Source organism: Lycium ferocissimum, chromosome 3 (assembly GCF_029784015.1).
Source record: "Lycium ferocissimum isolate CSIRO_LF1 chromosome 3, AGI_CSIRO_Lferr_CH_V1, whole genome shotgun sequence".
Taxonomy (NCBI): domain Eukaryota; kingdom Viridiplantae; phylum Streptophyta; class Magnoliopsida; order Solanales; family Solanaceae; genus Lycium; species Lycium ferocissimum.
The window spans coordinates 26,595,007-26,609,755 of NC_081344.1; the positions used below are offsets into that span (position 1 = coordinate 26,595,007).

A 14,749-nucleotide genomic window follows, 5' to 3' on the forward strand; every position below is an offset into this window, starting at 1 on the left:
ATTCCGCGCATCACGCAAGTACTAATACTAAAATAGATTAAAGCAAGCAGAAACATCAGGAATATTTAGCATTTACCTTCAGGAAAGGAGGCAGATGGAGTTCCTCATCTGCTTCTTTGTATGAAGAAAGAAATAAAAAATAAAAAATAAAAAAAATAAAAAAAACACCTAAATTGTTACATAACTCCGTAAATTTAAGGGTTACTTACCCAAAGTTGAACTACAATAAGAAGTTTAAACACTTTCGAGATTCTTAGTTTAACTTTTGTCTGGTCTTGAGCCGTACAGTGAATAATACTAAATTGTATAACAGGATTACAATGAAAACTACACCATTAGAAATGGGAGATGCCTTAAGTCCTACTACAGCAAGATCCAAATACAAAATACACATACAATTGGGAGATGGACCAATTAGACGAAAGCTTACGAAGCCAGGGTTACGAGGCATGAAATTTAAATTTTTGACCCCTTGCAAAGACAAGAATCAGAATCAGTAGTCGAGAGATCCAAGAGATGGCATTCCAGAAAGAAGATCTCGATCATCAGCATTAGTGGTGCTCATCCTTTCAATCGCTCCACGGTTCAGGGATTCAGCCTCTTCCTTTCCCAGCTTCTGCACATCTTCCGGTGAAAGGATTTTTATATACCAGACGTTATTGACAAACGCCCTGAAGATAACATGCCACGGAAATAAAGAGAAGATTATAATGTTATATTAGGACAAAAGAAAAGTCATTTCAGAAAAGAATGAACACTACTGAAGTGCTGAATAGATATAAATCATGCGAAGGTAAGGTACTTGTGAGTTAACTCTAGTAAAGTAAGAAAAAGCAACCCTACCAGTTTTAAAACCATATGTTCTTCGTTTTGTAGTAGTGGAAATTTAAGAAAAAGTTACAATATTAAGCCTTCGGACAATTGAGTACTTACTCCCATGGGTCGTCTCCAAGGAGAAGAATGTCATTCTCCCTGTCAACAAATACAAGCTGCCAGCCTGATCTTTGAGGGTCTTCAAGGAACCCCTCAATACCAAACAATCGACCCAATTCCCGTCGCAGCTCATGATAGCTGTGGAACTGGGTGATATCCAGTGACCTCCCAACACACCCCGATTTGTAAACCTGCATAGACAAACAAAAAGACTACACTCACATGATTGTCACATGCAAGAAATGCCAATGAAATGTTTGACCTGCACAGCAGAACTTAGCACCTTGACAAACGTTTGGGTTGCATTTGGTGGGTCAATTTGTCCTGCATTGTGCAACAACTCAGAAGAATCTTGCACATAACCATATAGAGAATTCTGATATCCAGAAGCCCCAAGTGGCAATGAGGACATATCAGCACATGTAGTAGTAACATTAGACACTGTGGTCGGAAGTAGAAGCCCTGAAGAATCAACATTAGTACCAAAAAGAGCTTGATTCTGGGAATCCAAACTACAATTTTCCCGAGGACTGGAAGTATCTTTCCCATATGTTGGGAGTTGTGACTGCGTAAATTTTGACATCCAGGACTGTTGGGGCGGCTGCTCTATGATCACAGACTGACCAGTTCTGTTGATATTCAACGAATTACTATTTCCTTCAGTACTGAAAGAACCTAGCATATTTTGCACGCCTGATGGAGCAACGGATGCTGAAAACTTTGAGTTCAAATCTGCAAAATCTGCTTTCAAAAATTGAGAGGAAATATTTGATGGTTGCCTCTGCTGGATCTGGTCATGTGAGATTTGGAATGCTTCTTGGTAAGCGTGTTGATGAGTCTGTTGCTCCGACTGATTATTCGATTGTTGCTGTGGTTGCCTTTGCAGGTTCTCTGACAGCATTTGGGTTTGAGCAGGCAGCATATGCTGATTATGAACTGCTTGCTGCATTATTTGCTGCTGCTGCAGAAGGGAACTATCACTACTTGTGTGTTGGAGATATTGGACAGGCTGCTGCTGAAACTGTTGCATTAATTGCTGTTTCAGCAAATCTCCATTCCCAAAACTTTGCAAACCACCAGTAGCCAGCATAGCTTGATAATGCTGATTAATATCATTTGGGAGAATTGTTGAATCGACTCTCTGTTGCATCCAAGGAAGCATGCCACCAAAAGACTGAAGATTCATTGAATGAGGTCCTAGCTCACCAGTATTCCCTCTCAACCATGCCATTCGATTAATAGCTTCATTGCTACTATCTGCAAAAGCAAAGGAGAACAATTTACTTGTATAGCTTCTGGAACGAGAATTGGTTGCTATCTGAACAATGATACTGCTGCTATAAACTAGTGTTTTTTTCCCATTTATCATGGCTATTTGGGTGGGGAAGAGAGGATGGAGACTTCTTTTTTTTTATTAAGCACCGGGTGTCCGAGTCTCTTTGAGCCCCGACTAATCCCGGGGGTGCACAGGCCCTCGGCAAGGAGTTTCCCGCAAGTGCACCACGGGTAATTCAGGGTTTCCCCAGTCCGATGGCCCTCAGAAATTGTTTGCACCCAGCGGGTTTCGAACTTGAGACCTTGAAAGGGAGCACCCCAAGGCTCAAGTCAATTGCCACCAGGCCAACCCCTGAGGGTTAGAGAGGATGGAGACTTCTTGGGGGTTAGAAGAGACATTAAGGGTGTGTTTGGTATGGAGGAAAACATTTTCTGGATAATGTTTTCCAATTTTCCCATGTTTGATTGGTTAAAATGTTTCGGGAAACATTCTCTAGGAAAACAAGTCTTCTCTTAAAAATGGGGAAAATGACTTCCCTAATGGAAGTAGGGAAAACAAGTTCCATCAGTGACATTTCAAGTTCATTGTCTCCTCTCCACCCACCAAATTCACCCAACCCCCCACCCTTGACCATCCCTCCCCCCCAACCCCCGAAGCCCCACCCCATAGTGTTTTGCTAGATTATATATAAATACTCTTGGGAAATATTTTTTTACTTACTTACCAAACACAAGAAAATAAGTAAGAAGCCCACTTGTTTTCCAAGAAAACATTTTCCCCTTTGTACCAAACGCACCCCAAGCGGTCGTTTGGCTCAAAATCAGGTTATCCTGGAATTATAACTAGGATTGTCTATCCCACCTCCTATCTGGGATAAATAATCCCATGATTGTGGTATAAAAGTTATCATGGTTTTAGCCTTTTAGGTGAACCCCTCAACCAAACACAGGTTTAGTCCCAAATATTATAGCGGGATAACCTACTTAATCCCTCCAACCAATCGGCCCATAAAATTGTGTAGGCCATTCCTTTTTCTTTTTCTTTGTTTCCTGATAAGCTACACTGCAGACTTCACAATTATACCAAAATAAAGGAAAGAACAGGATTTACAGCTTAAATTCTTTAACCGCATGACCATTCAGTGCGTCATACCTTGATAAGATGAGGTTCCTGGATACAAAGGCCGCTTTAGCCTAAGAGGAAACAGAGATGGATACATCGGAAAAGTAGTCAAAGGCTCAATCTCCCATAACGAGACCCTTGGTTGCCTGTCTCCTGCAGTAGACTCATCCCAACCAACCTATAATTTCATGAAATTTGTTGTGTAAATATGATGTCTTGGCAACAAAAATGAACACTTTTCACCATACAAACAGTATATGATTGTAGATTTGTAATTTCGTTGCTGTAGATTATAACTTTCATACAACTAGTTGTAAGACTAAAATTAGAAGGAACAAAGCACTTATAATATCTGATCTCTGCATAAGCTACGTGAAGTTATGCTGCTCGGACTTTATTCATAATATATCTCGTGTAAGAAAAGCGTTCTCATACTCCATATAACTATATGTATATGACATTAACCCAAAAATCAAGCCAAATACTCAATCAATCTATATTGGTCATACATGTAAATCCAGTGTGGATCCAAACCATACCCAAATTGTGTGGGATCGCCACGGGTGCATCAGGGATTGAAGGGTCAGAGCAACGTAGATGTGAAGCGTGAGTCAAGTATATTCAATGCAGTAATGCACGAAACCTTGCAGTGTTACATTCACATATATGCCAGATAGACGCGTGTGTGTGTTGGGGGGGGGGGGGGGGGGGACTTGACAACATACAGAAAGTTTGACGTTACAATAGGGAAGTTGAACATCAATCAAATTTAGACACTAACTATTTAAATTTCAAGCTTTGGGAATAACTTATAAAGGACAAGCATTTGATCCTTCATAGTAAAATGAGAGACGAGCTACAAGCACCATAAAACTAATTAAAGATCCTTAACCTGGATATAAGCAAAGGCATATATCATAGGGCTGTGAGAAGTGATTTGGCAGTAGAAAACTAGAGGCAAACCACAGATAACAATTGAAGAAATAATCAGAGGTGGCTTCTTACAGAAGTATTCTAAGCAATACTATCAAAAAGAATTTGGTTCTGACCCCAAGAATATGAAGATCTCAGTCCTCACAAACCAAAGCACAAGCATTAGAAATACAGTCGACATAGCTTGCTCGCTCTCTACTAGATAAAACTACTGACTCATGCAACATAAATTGGTGAAGACTGGATATTTGTCCAAAGATTTTTTTTTTTTTTTTTTTTTGTTTTGTTTTGGGAAACTGGTAAATTTGTATTCATCAGCATTAACCTCCAAAAAGTGTCTGACAGAACAGAAAAGGAAAAGAAATACTTACAGAGTTCTAAATAAATCTACAAATTGATCTATGTCTTCTAATCCTATTTGTCCAAAGAATTCAACTTGACAACATGAAAGTTGGGGAAACTGAGAGGGTGAAGAAACCAAGAGAAAAGATTTTCTATTAAAGAGATGAAGATAAAAGTAAGACCTTTAAGCAAGCCAGCAGTCAACTCAATAGAATGAGCCGGACCCCCCCCCCCCCCGACCCAAAAAAAAAAAAATGAAGCAAAAGCAAAAACGAGTAAAACCTTTAATCATGGAGAAATGAACGGGAAAACATGTTCACTGATATAGTTATAAAAGAACAAGAATAGCAAATGGAGAAATGCTAAAGGTAAAATAGACCATTTACCTTGACAGACCGCCAGTGAGAGTTTGCCCAGCGAACTGGATCTAAGTCACCAATCCCAGTAATTGTGCCCATGTATCTGAAAAATAATAGAACCACCTATAAGAGAGAGTTATCTACCAAAATATACGGGCTAAGGATTTCAATGATACCCATAAAAGTAGGGCACCAACTTACCAGCAATCGATTTTTCAATTTAATTGGTTTATTTACCAGAACTAACCACCGACTTCATTAATTGAAACCCTAATGCAAGAATGCAACTATGTTTCCGCCTACTAGACAAGAATGATATGCAACTCTATGGGTCAAAGGAAAGCCATAGGGGTAATAATCCCGCACCTTCATCCCAATTCATCATTTCACATAATTAGACGTAATTCTCCAACTATAATTCATGATGAAACAAAACATAGGAGAAGATGCATATTCGAGAGCCACTAATCTGCAGTTAAGTTTAAAACAGGTCCCCTATACATCAATAAGAAACTACAAGCCTACTTATATAGCACTTCTTCAGACAGAATAGATAAGGAAATTTGATATCAAGAAATAGAGGGAAATCTTTGGCTTAAGATCAAACAACTTCATTCCGTACCTTCGAACACTTGATTCTTCAGTTTCAAATAGCATCCGAAAACGCATTCCAACAGAAACGCGAGTGTGATATACAGCTTTGATGTATTTTGAAAGAGGTATAACAAACTCGGATGGGCTAGCCCTAATGCAATAAGCATGTGAGTAGAAAAAAGCAAAAAAAAGGCAATAGATATGAATGAAAATACAAGGAGAGAGTACTATTAAGTACTACCTTGGGTTAAAAAAGACAGTGAAACAGCTATTAGTAGCAGCAGCATGAGCAGCAGCAGCAAGTAATCCAATGTGCATGCTATCGCTAGATAGAACTGATGATGGCATCACAGTCTGGGGTCGAACTGCACGCCGAATTCCCAGAAGGAGCTGATTTTTCTCATTCCTGCACAGAACCGAATATGTCAAGAAAAAGCCTGGAGGAAAATGTCATGCTGGATGAATTAATATGTGAAAATATACAGTTGTGTCAACAGAAGTAGCTAAACAGTACCAAATGAAAAGAACAGAATCTCCAGCAACAAGTCTTTTTGCACTAACAAACACACTCCAGCCAGTAGTAAGAAGATGCCGCTTAGGCTGTCCTGCATGCAAAAGAAGAAAACATAAATAGATGACAACATACTTTTTTTTTTTTGACTGGTAACAGATGACAACATACTGGTACACATTTATCAGTTACACACCACATTACAACTTCTTTCCACATCCAACCAGGAATCATTATCATCCTTTTAGCCAACAAATTATCAGAACAAATTTTAGAAAGAATAAAAGGTTGCAATTTAAGTTACATATCAAATTGCTTGCGAAAGTCCATAAAGTTTGACATGTATCATTTAGATGTACCAAGAGTTTAAACAATTTATAATTAAATCCTAAGCAGAAATGAACATAAACTTACATTTTAACTGTAATTTTCTTTCTAGATTAAGTATATTCATAACTGTAGTATTATTTTGCCACCAGTACAACATGGAAGCTGAACGCCTTAACCTTCTTGCGACACTGAAATGTGTAACAAAAGATTTAGGAATAGAGAGACTAACTAAAATACTTATCCTGCTTCCATACTCCATCCACCACCACCCTAGGCCATCCATCCACCTTTTATTTTTTTAGTGCAATTTTATATTATTTTTAGTTTTTGTGGCTTAATTTACTTTTTCAATAGGCAGTGTTGCTAAATTTTATACTAACATATAAAAACCTTAAGTCCAACTTCAGTCCCACTTTTAAGCAAAAATGGGATACAAGTTTAAAACCTATCCACACTCCCCTAGAAAATGCTTCCTTCGTCGTCCCATTTTACACAACGGTGTTTGGATAAATGAAACTTAAGATGTTAATATGATTTATGTATTTAGTCAGTAATGATGAGCGAAAACATATTTGATTGAAGGAACACCGGATCAAAGTTTAAAATGTGAAGTTATATGAATTTAATATTTTTGGGAGTAGTGAAAGTAATATAAAATGATGTCATCAACGAATGATGTTAAACAATTTGGCACATCCTAAAATAGAGAGAGAATCATACAACAGGACGGAGGAAGTGTTATCCCATTCCTTATCCTCCAACACATCACTAATAAAACAAAATTATAGTATTACCTATAATTTTGTTGGTTACCTATCCATTGTCTCTCAACTGTCAATTAACTATGCAGCCAATCAAGATTCTTTGGCTAATGAGTTCTGTTCATCCACTACGTTTCTATCAAGCATTTTGTTCCAATATTAGTAATTTGTTTTTTGTTTAAGACAAACTAGGGGTTGTCCAGATCTCATAATTTATCTGTCTACCAATATACAAGCTAGTCAATGTCAGAAAGAGAGGCATCATCTGTCTACCAATATACATGTTTGGAAGACCAGACAGCCCTTAAAAGTTAGTTCCTTCACTTGGACAGTACTCCATGGAAAATGCCTGACACAAGATAATGTCAGAAAGAGAGGCATCGTCCATTTTAACTGCTGCCTATTTTGCCTACAGGATAATGAATCTGTCAACCACCTCTTTCTGCATTGTCCTGTAACAGCTTCCCTTTGGCACTTATTTTTCTCTCTGTTTGGCATTCAATGGGTCATGCCTCACTCCATCAAAGATGCCTATGAAAGTTGGATATTTTGGAGAGTTGACGAAACCATCAAAAGGATCTGGAGAATGATCCCAGCAGCAATATTTTGGTGTATATGGAAGGAAAGGAACAGCAGATGTTTTGATGGAATTTCAACTCCTACAAGTATTCTAAAGGCTGGATGTCTACTTGGTCTGTTTAGTTGGCATTTTCATTCCCCTGTAAACAGTGTTGATAACTTTTTGGATTTTGTTAGCTCCCTAACCCTGACTTAGCAGTGGTCTTGGTGGCACATTTTGACTGTTTCTACAGGTTTTTGCTTAGTTTCAGCTTCATGTAGTTATGTCCTGAAGCTAACTGTTAGATGTTTTGTAACTCTGCATCTTCTTGATGCCTTTCTAATGCAATTTATTTACTTCATCAAAAAAAAATATATATATACAAGCTAGTCAAGAATAAAAAGAGTCTTTACAAACATTGAACCTAATGCAAGTATAACAACACCTAAGCCTTAATCTCAACTAGCTAGTATCATCTCCACTACTTCCATTGTATTATATAATTAGATAAGTCCGTATTGATTCAGCTATTGTAAGCTTTTTGAGACAACTTACTTTCATGTGATTTTAGATCTTTGATCACTTTCAATCATCGTATTTTAACACATAAAAACCAACGCATATGGAGGTAAGCGTAGGATATGGTCAAACCATCTCAGACGGCCTACTCTAATTATCTCTGCACGTGCTATTTACAACTTTTGTCGAATGTGATCACATTCTTGTCCAATCTTGTATGATTATATATCCACTTAACAACAACATTCCAAGTTTAAACTGTATTGTTCTTTCTCAAATGATCATCATATGACTCAAACTTTAATACCCTAATATTTGCACAACTTTCAATATCTTTTGATAAGAATAGTTCGCACAACTTTGAATATATCCATCATTCTTACATATGAGAACCTATATCCTCTCACAATCCGTTTGCGTCTTTCCACTCTTTAATATGACATTGAATACCCATGCTACACCAACATAGGATACCTATAGGATACTTCAAGATATGTCCAAACCTCTATAGGATACCTATTGTGATATCATTTAATATGACATTGAATACTTCAAGATATGCCCAAACCCCTATAGGATACCCATTGGGACCACAGGTTTTTCTAACATCATATTTTTCGGCACCCTTTCCCTAAATGGATAAAATTGAAGGTTGCTCGGTTTTTCATTGTACAGAGGAATGAAAAATGTTTCTAGTCAAAACATTTCCCCAAGAATAGAAGAAAAATGGAAAGTATGTCCACTCAAAGGATCTTAAATAACATAAAGACGAAGAGCTGCAAATAAGTCACTTGACCCATTCTCTCATTTTCCATAGGTTTCTTCAACAAGAAACAAGTGCACCTCGGTGACAGAGAGATAATCTTAAGGTCCTCCATTTTTTGTTTCTTGCATCTCCATCAAGATATAGAGTTCCAAAGTGTTTGTAAGCCAAAGCTTATTTATGTTTAACTTTTCCAGTTTCTCCTCTATTCTCAACAAAATTTATCATCTGGCCGTCCTTCAAAAGGTTTGTCATCTTCAACTTCAAACAAAAGAATAGGTTTTATGTGCACTTTGTTTGAAGATCTCATGATATACTCTCAGCAAAAGAAGGAAGCTATAAGTTCTCTTCATTTATATTCCAACAATTCATTTAACAATGGAAGAAGGAAAACCTTAGAGCAATATACTCCGGAAACTTTTGTATTCATGAACATAGTACTTCACTCGTCCAAACGGCTTTAGATCACTGAATTAGTTTTCCCAAGGTTATGAGTTACCATTAAGTAACGATACTGCTCTGCTAGTCCTTTTTCTAGGCATTGTTGCCCACTCAAATGAATCATACGATGCACACACATTGACATATGACACAGACACAATACATTTTTTAATAATATAAATCGGTAGGGATGCATGAACTGGAAACAATAGTACAACCCTAACAAATCAGATGATTTAATTCGAAATTGCAACAGAGACAGAGATGAAGCACATGCCCAATTCATTAAAGTGTCTAGCTTTTGCTCCAAGAGTTAATTACCCGCCAGCTTTTAAATTACAGCTGAAGAAACTCTAACAATGTAAAGCAACAAAGAGCCATAAAGAAAAGAACGTCTAGAGCTTGCCTCGGAAAATATGCCTGAACTTCCATTCAACATCATGCAGATCCCTTGCAATTAGTTCTTGGCAAGGTGGTGTCTGCGAGAAATCCTGAGTGCCAATAAAAAGACAACAGTATCAGGCTTAGCTCCAGAACCAAGTCAAAATTAAAGGACCATGGGACCAGTAATCACCAGAGGAGGAAAAACTTTCTCCGCAGCACGACGAGGGACAGAAAAGCCACCATGCGTGCTAGTATCACTTGCAGTCAGCGTCTTACAAAAATAGTTAGTAGGCTGCTTGCTCGGGATTCCAAACTCAACAGGAAGATATGTATCTTTTTGTTCTTCCTGAAATCCAACACAAAATATTTCTGTCACCCCATTCACAAGTAGTTGATGCAAAAGGTATTATTATTAAGAATCATTTATAGCAACATTCGGGAGTACCGGCGTCAAGGGCTGCAAAGTCATTTGAGCATACACTTCATCTGTTTCAACATCTGCCTGAAATCCGACAAATTATCAATTCTTTACGCGCCCAATGACAACTTACATAGCAAGTAATAAAGTTGTAATTGATGAAACTCACATGCATTGTGACATTGTGGAGTTGACAGATCAACTGTGGTGGCAAATTTGGGTAATTTGGTATATGTGCATCAACTTCTTTGTTAGTTGTTGCTGCTACCTGACACTCAATTCCAGTAAGGGACCATCAGTTACATGACTCATAATAGATGTATAACTATGAAAGAGAGAGTTGAAGAAATGTAGCTTACCTGTTCACTATGACCCTGAGGAAAGTAAACAACACGACTTCCCACTGTTGGTAAGCATACAAGAGGACCAGCACAAGCATGCCATAGCTCTGAGTTCAAACACTTTTTCTCTCCTTTCATAATAAAAGAAGATCCATCAGCAAATAATTTAATTTTACTTATCATTATCCCATTCACTAACCAACAAATATACAACTTATTACAACAACAACAAACAAAGAAAATATGTAAACACAATAAACAACACTGACAGTGATATAACAAAAGCCAAAAAAAACCCCAACAGAAGACAGCAAAGTTATAAAGAATTTAGAAAAACAAGAAGATACCTTCATGAGCAGCTTGCTGACCCATTCCTGATGTTGAAAGCTTCATTCTTTTTTTTTTTTTACCCCCCCTTAAAAATCTAAAATATTAAACTAACAATAACAACACCCTTTTTCCCCCCCTTTAATTAAATTATCCACTCAAATAATTACACAAAACCCTCAATTCCATTTCTCAAAACCAACTCAAACCCTAAACACTCCCACCAATTCATCACCCTTATCCTCAATATACCCCACCACCTCTTCCCCATTTCTAAAAAAGAATTCTCTCTTTCCTCAAAAACTCTTCTTTTTCTCCAATACCTCCATCAACAAATCCAAGAAAATATAAGAAAGATCAAATTTGGATGACCCCCTTTTATGTTCTTTGAATAAATTGATAGAATCTAAGCTAAACTTGAGCTTCTTTATTTTTTCTATCACTATCAGTGAAGAGAGAGAAAATGAAGAAAAGAGTATGACTGCTTACTTTCTCTCTCTCTTTATACCCCACCCGACCAAGGTAAACCTGATAACAGTAGAGAGAGAAATAAACACAAGTAGTAGTAGTAGTAATGGCTCATTTCTTTTGCTACTGTTGGTGTGAGGAAGGGGATTTATGGCCGTTGATTGGATTCGTACGGGGGATCAAGGCCGTTGAAATGGAGTTTGTGATATGACAGGAGAGCATGTGCTACCCATCCTTCAGTGGTCATTGTCAGAGTACGGAGCTCAAAATATAATATTGGAGATATCAACAAAGTTGTACAAGAAAGAAGCAAATCTAACTAAAAGATTACTAGTATTATTTTAATACACTCCTTCCTCCATCACGTCTATGCTTAAATACTCTTTCCTCCATCACATCTACGTTTGAATTAAAAATAAAAATAAAAGAGCTTAAATACTCCCTTTGTCCAAATTTAAGTGTCTTGCCTTCTTTTTTTTTATCTCAAAAAGAGTGTTTCTTTCATAAGTTAACAATTTAAACATATCACAAAATTTAAATGATATTTTAGTACATTAAATCGTCATTAATTTAAAATTACAAGATTTAAAAAGTCTTTTTATATTCATTAAACTTTATGTCCAGTCAAACTAATATACTTAATTTGGGGCGGAGGGAGTAATGAAGGAAGTCCAATTGTTTGTTTGGTTTTGAGTTGACACGGAGTTTAAGAAAGTAAAGAAATTTTGTAAATCTTGTTGTTTAAATTAAAGATATGTAGAATGTACTAAAATATTATTTGATCTTGTAATCTTAAATATGTCATGCGTTAAATTGAAACTAAAGAGTTGTCAAAAAGGGAAAGAGACATTCCCTTTTAAAACGCCTAAAAAAAAGTTACACAATCAAATTGAAACGAGAAAGTATATAATTTTGGGCGTGTTATAAAAGTATGATATTAAGAATATAATAAAAAATTAAATTATTTTTAAATATTAAGTGTAATTATTTTTTAATAAATTAAATAATTTCAAATAAGATAAAAACAAACAATATGATTCATGTTTATGTTATAAAAATGACATTTCTTATATTACAAAATAACTTAGTATTAGTTTTTTTTTTTTACACTTAAATGACATTTTTATTGTCACACAATGACATGGCATATTTAAGAGTCAAACTTTTCAATTAAAGAGTTATCATGTCATTCAATTCTATCTTAATATAGGCTTAATTATTGAACTAAAATATTATTCTTATAATACTATTTGTTATTTACCATTTATCATTTGCTATTTTAATTTTTCATTCGTGCATTTAGTAATTTCTTTTGAATTTTCTCCTACAATCTTATGCCGTACATGCTGGCGAACATAAGTAATTTATAAGGATTTCACTTAAGTTTGGATGAAGTTTTAAATTAAGAAAATAAATATAAATAACTTATATAATTATTAAATACTTCAAAAATGTACCAAAAATTTAAATTACAGTCCCTCCGTCTCAATTGAAAAAATGAATTCCGAAGTACGGTAGTTAATTAATAAATTTTATGTGCGCACACTATTAAAAGAAAGTTTATTTACTGTATTAAAACAGTAACTATAAAATATTATTTTTATATATTCTGAAAATGTTTGAAAAAATAATGTAGTTAAAGAAAATACAATTTGATTTTCAAACAGTAATAATACTAGACAATTGCAAAAATCATGTTTTTTACTTTTTTCTTATATATTAAAATATTTTGCAAATATCGGATAATCACTATTTTATATAGTTTAGGATAAAATAGTTACGTTTAACATGAAAAAGTTATTACAATGTAGATTTCTTAAAATGGTTTATTAAATTAAGAAAAGGTAAAAAATGTTATGTTTTAACATGCATCTTTTGGAAGGTAAAAGAAAGCTTAAAGTCAGAACAATTAATTCTATTGACTTTTCAATATTTTTTTGTGATTTAATTTGAAAGAATCTACAAAAAATTCTTGTAATACCAAGGCTTTTAATTATTTATATTATTTGTAAGTTAACTTTATTGATTTCATCGTGCAACAATATTTGGCATCAAATATATTTGACATACATTGAATACTGTAATATCTTTGGTAAAAAATAAGTTAGCCAATATGGATTCAATTCAAAGAAACAAATGAAATTAATTTAACATATGAAAACTCAATTTGGATCATTAGAGACTTTCATCTCAAAAAAATTAAATAAAATGAAAATTAGAAGAGCTTTCAAATGTTTGATTTTGTTTTAAAAAAAATTAATATATAAACTAAGAAAAATACTTTGCTTTAATTTTCAGGTACGTTTTTGCGCTTTAATATTTTAGAAGTCATTCGAAGTATCAGATTGATGTTACAAAAAAAAAAAAAAATTTAAAAGATATCTACAAATTAAAATTTTAACTTCAGTTTGGGCCCAGGCTTAGCACGGGCCAAATGACACTAGTTTAAGATCATAAACTTAAGTATTTTTTCTTTTTTAAGTTTAGTGTCTACGTTCACGTAAAATGAATTTTTTTTCAACTATTAAAGATCATATGATTGACGAAAAAATAGCTTGGTAGGTTTTATTAATATAATCAATCTTAGTATAAAATTTCGTATTTGATCTGCCGCATAAGAAAAAAACTATTGTAAAAATGATTATTTGATTGTGATATTAGTTAGATTGTATCTACCGTCGATTGTGCAAATACTTAAATATATTACGTATATCATAGTACAAAATAGAAATCATATATTAAAATAGGTGTACACCAATACGACGATTAAATTACTTAAATATTAGTACGAATAATTTATTTAATACTCCATTTGGTAAGACCACTTTTCGACCATACTGGAACTGTACTTTTACCTGAAATAAATTAATTCCCCACCCTTCAAGGCCAGGGTGGGGAACGGGAGTGGCGGGGGGGGTTAAATTAAATAATTGAAACATGAATTTAAAATGCGGACCTTGGTAAAAAAAAATCTTATAAAACATTTTCCCCAAATCTAGGTGGGGTTTAGGCATGGTGAAATGGTCCATGCCCTTATTCCTAGCTAGTCCTTTTGACTAAAAGGGGACGGAAATCTTCTTTGGTCATATGTACAAATAGTATACAATATCTATACTTTTAATTTTCTCATGATAGATACTATGATGCTGTTTTGAAAAGGGTTTTGGCATGATTAAGCATATGAGTATGTCTTTTTCAGGATGTCTAACAATTCTTTTTCTGTCTTTAAGTGTTGATTGGATGTTATTTAGATGTTAATTAATTAATTAGTTAGTTGATTACTTTGTTGTTCTTTTTGCCACACACTAATTGGTCCCCTCTCCCACCCACTAACAATCCCAAAAATTCAAATCTTGCTTGTATCTCTT

General features: G+C 35.0%; 1 protein-coding gene across 1 annotated transcript; it reads right to left on the reverse strand.

The window, feature by feature from the left end:
- Positions 1 to 173: 173 nt before the first annotated feature.
- Positions 174 to 11,618, reverse strand: LOC132050120 (auxin response factor 8-like). Its single transcript, XM_059441182.1, has 14 exons — positions 10,934 to 11,618; positions 10,605 to 10,717; positions 10,415 to 10,513; positions 10,273 to 10,329; positions 10,018 to 10,173; positions 9,850 to 9,934; positions 6,074 to 6,164; positions 5,801 to 5,965; positions 5,588 to 5,710; positions 4,993 to 5,068; positions 3,362 to 3,509; positions 1,217 to 2,190; positions 934 to 1,124; positions 174 to 671 (listed from the first exon to the last, which is right to left on the reverse strand). Exons 1-14 carry the CDS (start codon positions 10,977 to 10,979, stop codon positions 494 to 496), a joined length of 2,502 nt encoding a protein of 833 aa, XP_059297165.1. The 5' UTR covers positions 10,980 to 11,618; the 3' UTR covers positions 174 to 493.
- Between the last annotated feature and the right edge of the window lie 3,131 nt (positions 11,619 to 14,749).

What these genes read in the sequence shown, in the direction of transcription:
- LOC132050120 (XM_059441182.1), bottom strand. Translation starts at nt 10,979, where the DNA reads ATGAAGCTTTCAACATCAGGAATGGGTCAGCAAGCTGCTCATGAAG. An exon ending in AGAAAGTTTTTCCTCCTCTG is followed by an intron (nt 9,935 to 10,017) that starts GTGATTACTGGT and finishes ATTGGCACTCAG; the next exon opens with GATTTCTCGCAGACACCACC. An exon ending in GTTCAGGCATATTTTCCGAG is followed by an intron (nt 6,165 to 9,849) that starts GCAAGCTCTAGA and finishes TTTTGCATGCAG; the next exon opens with GACAGCCTAAGCGGCATCTT.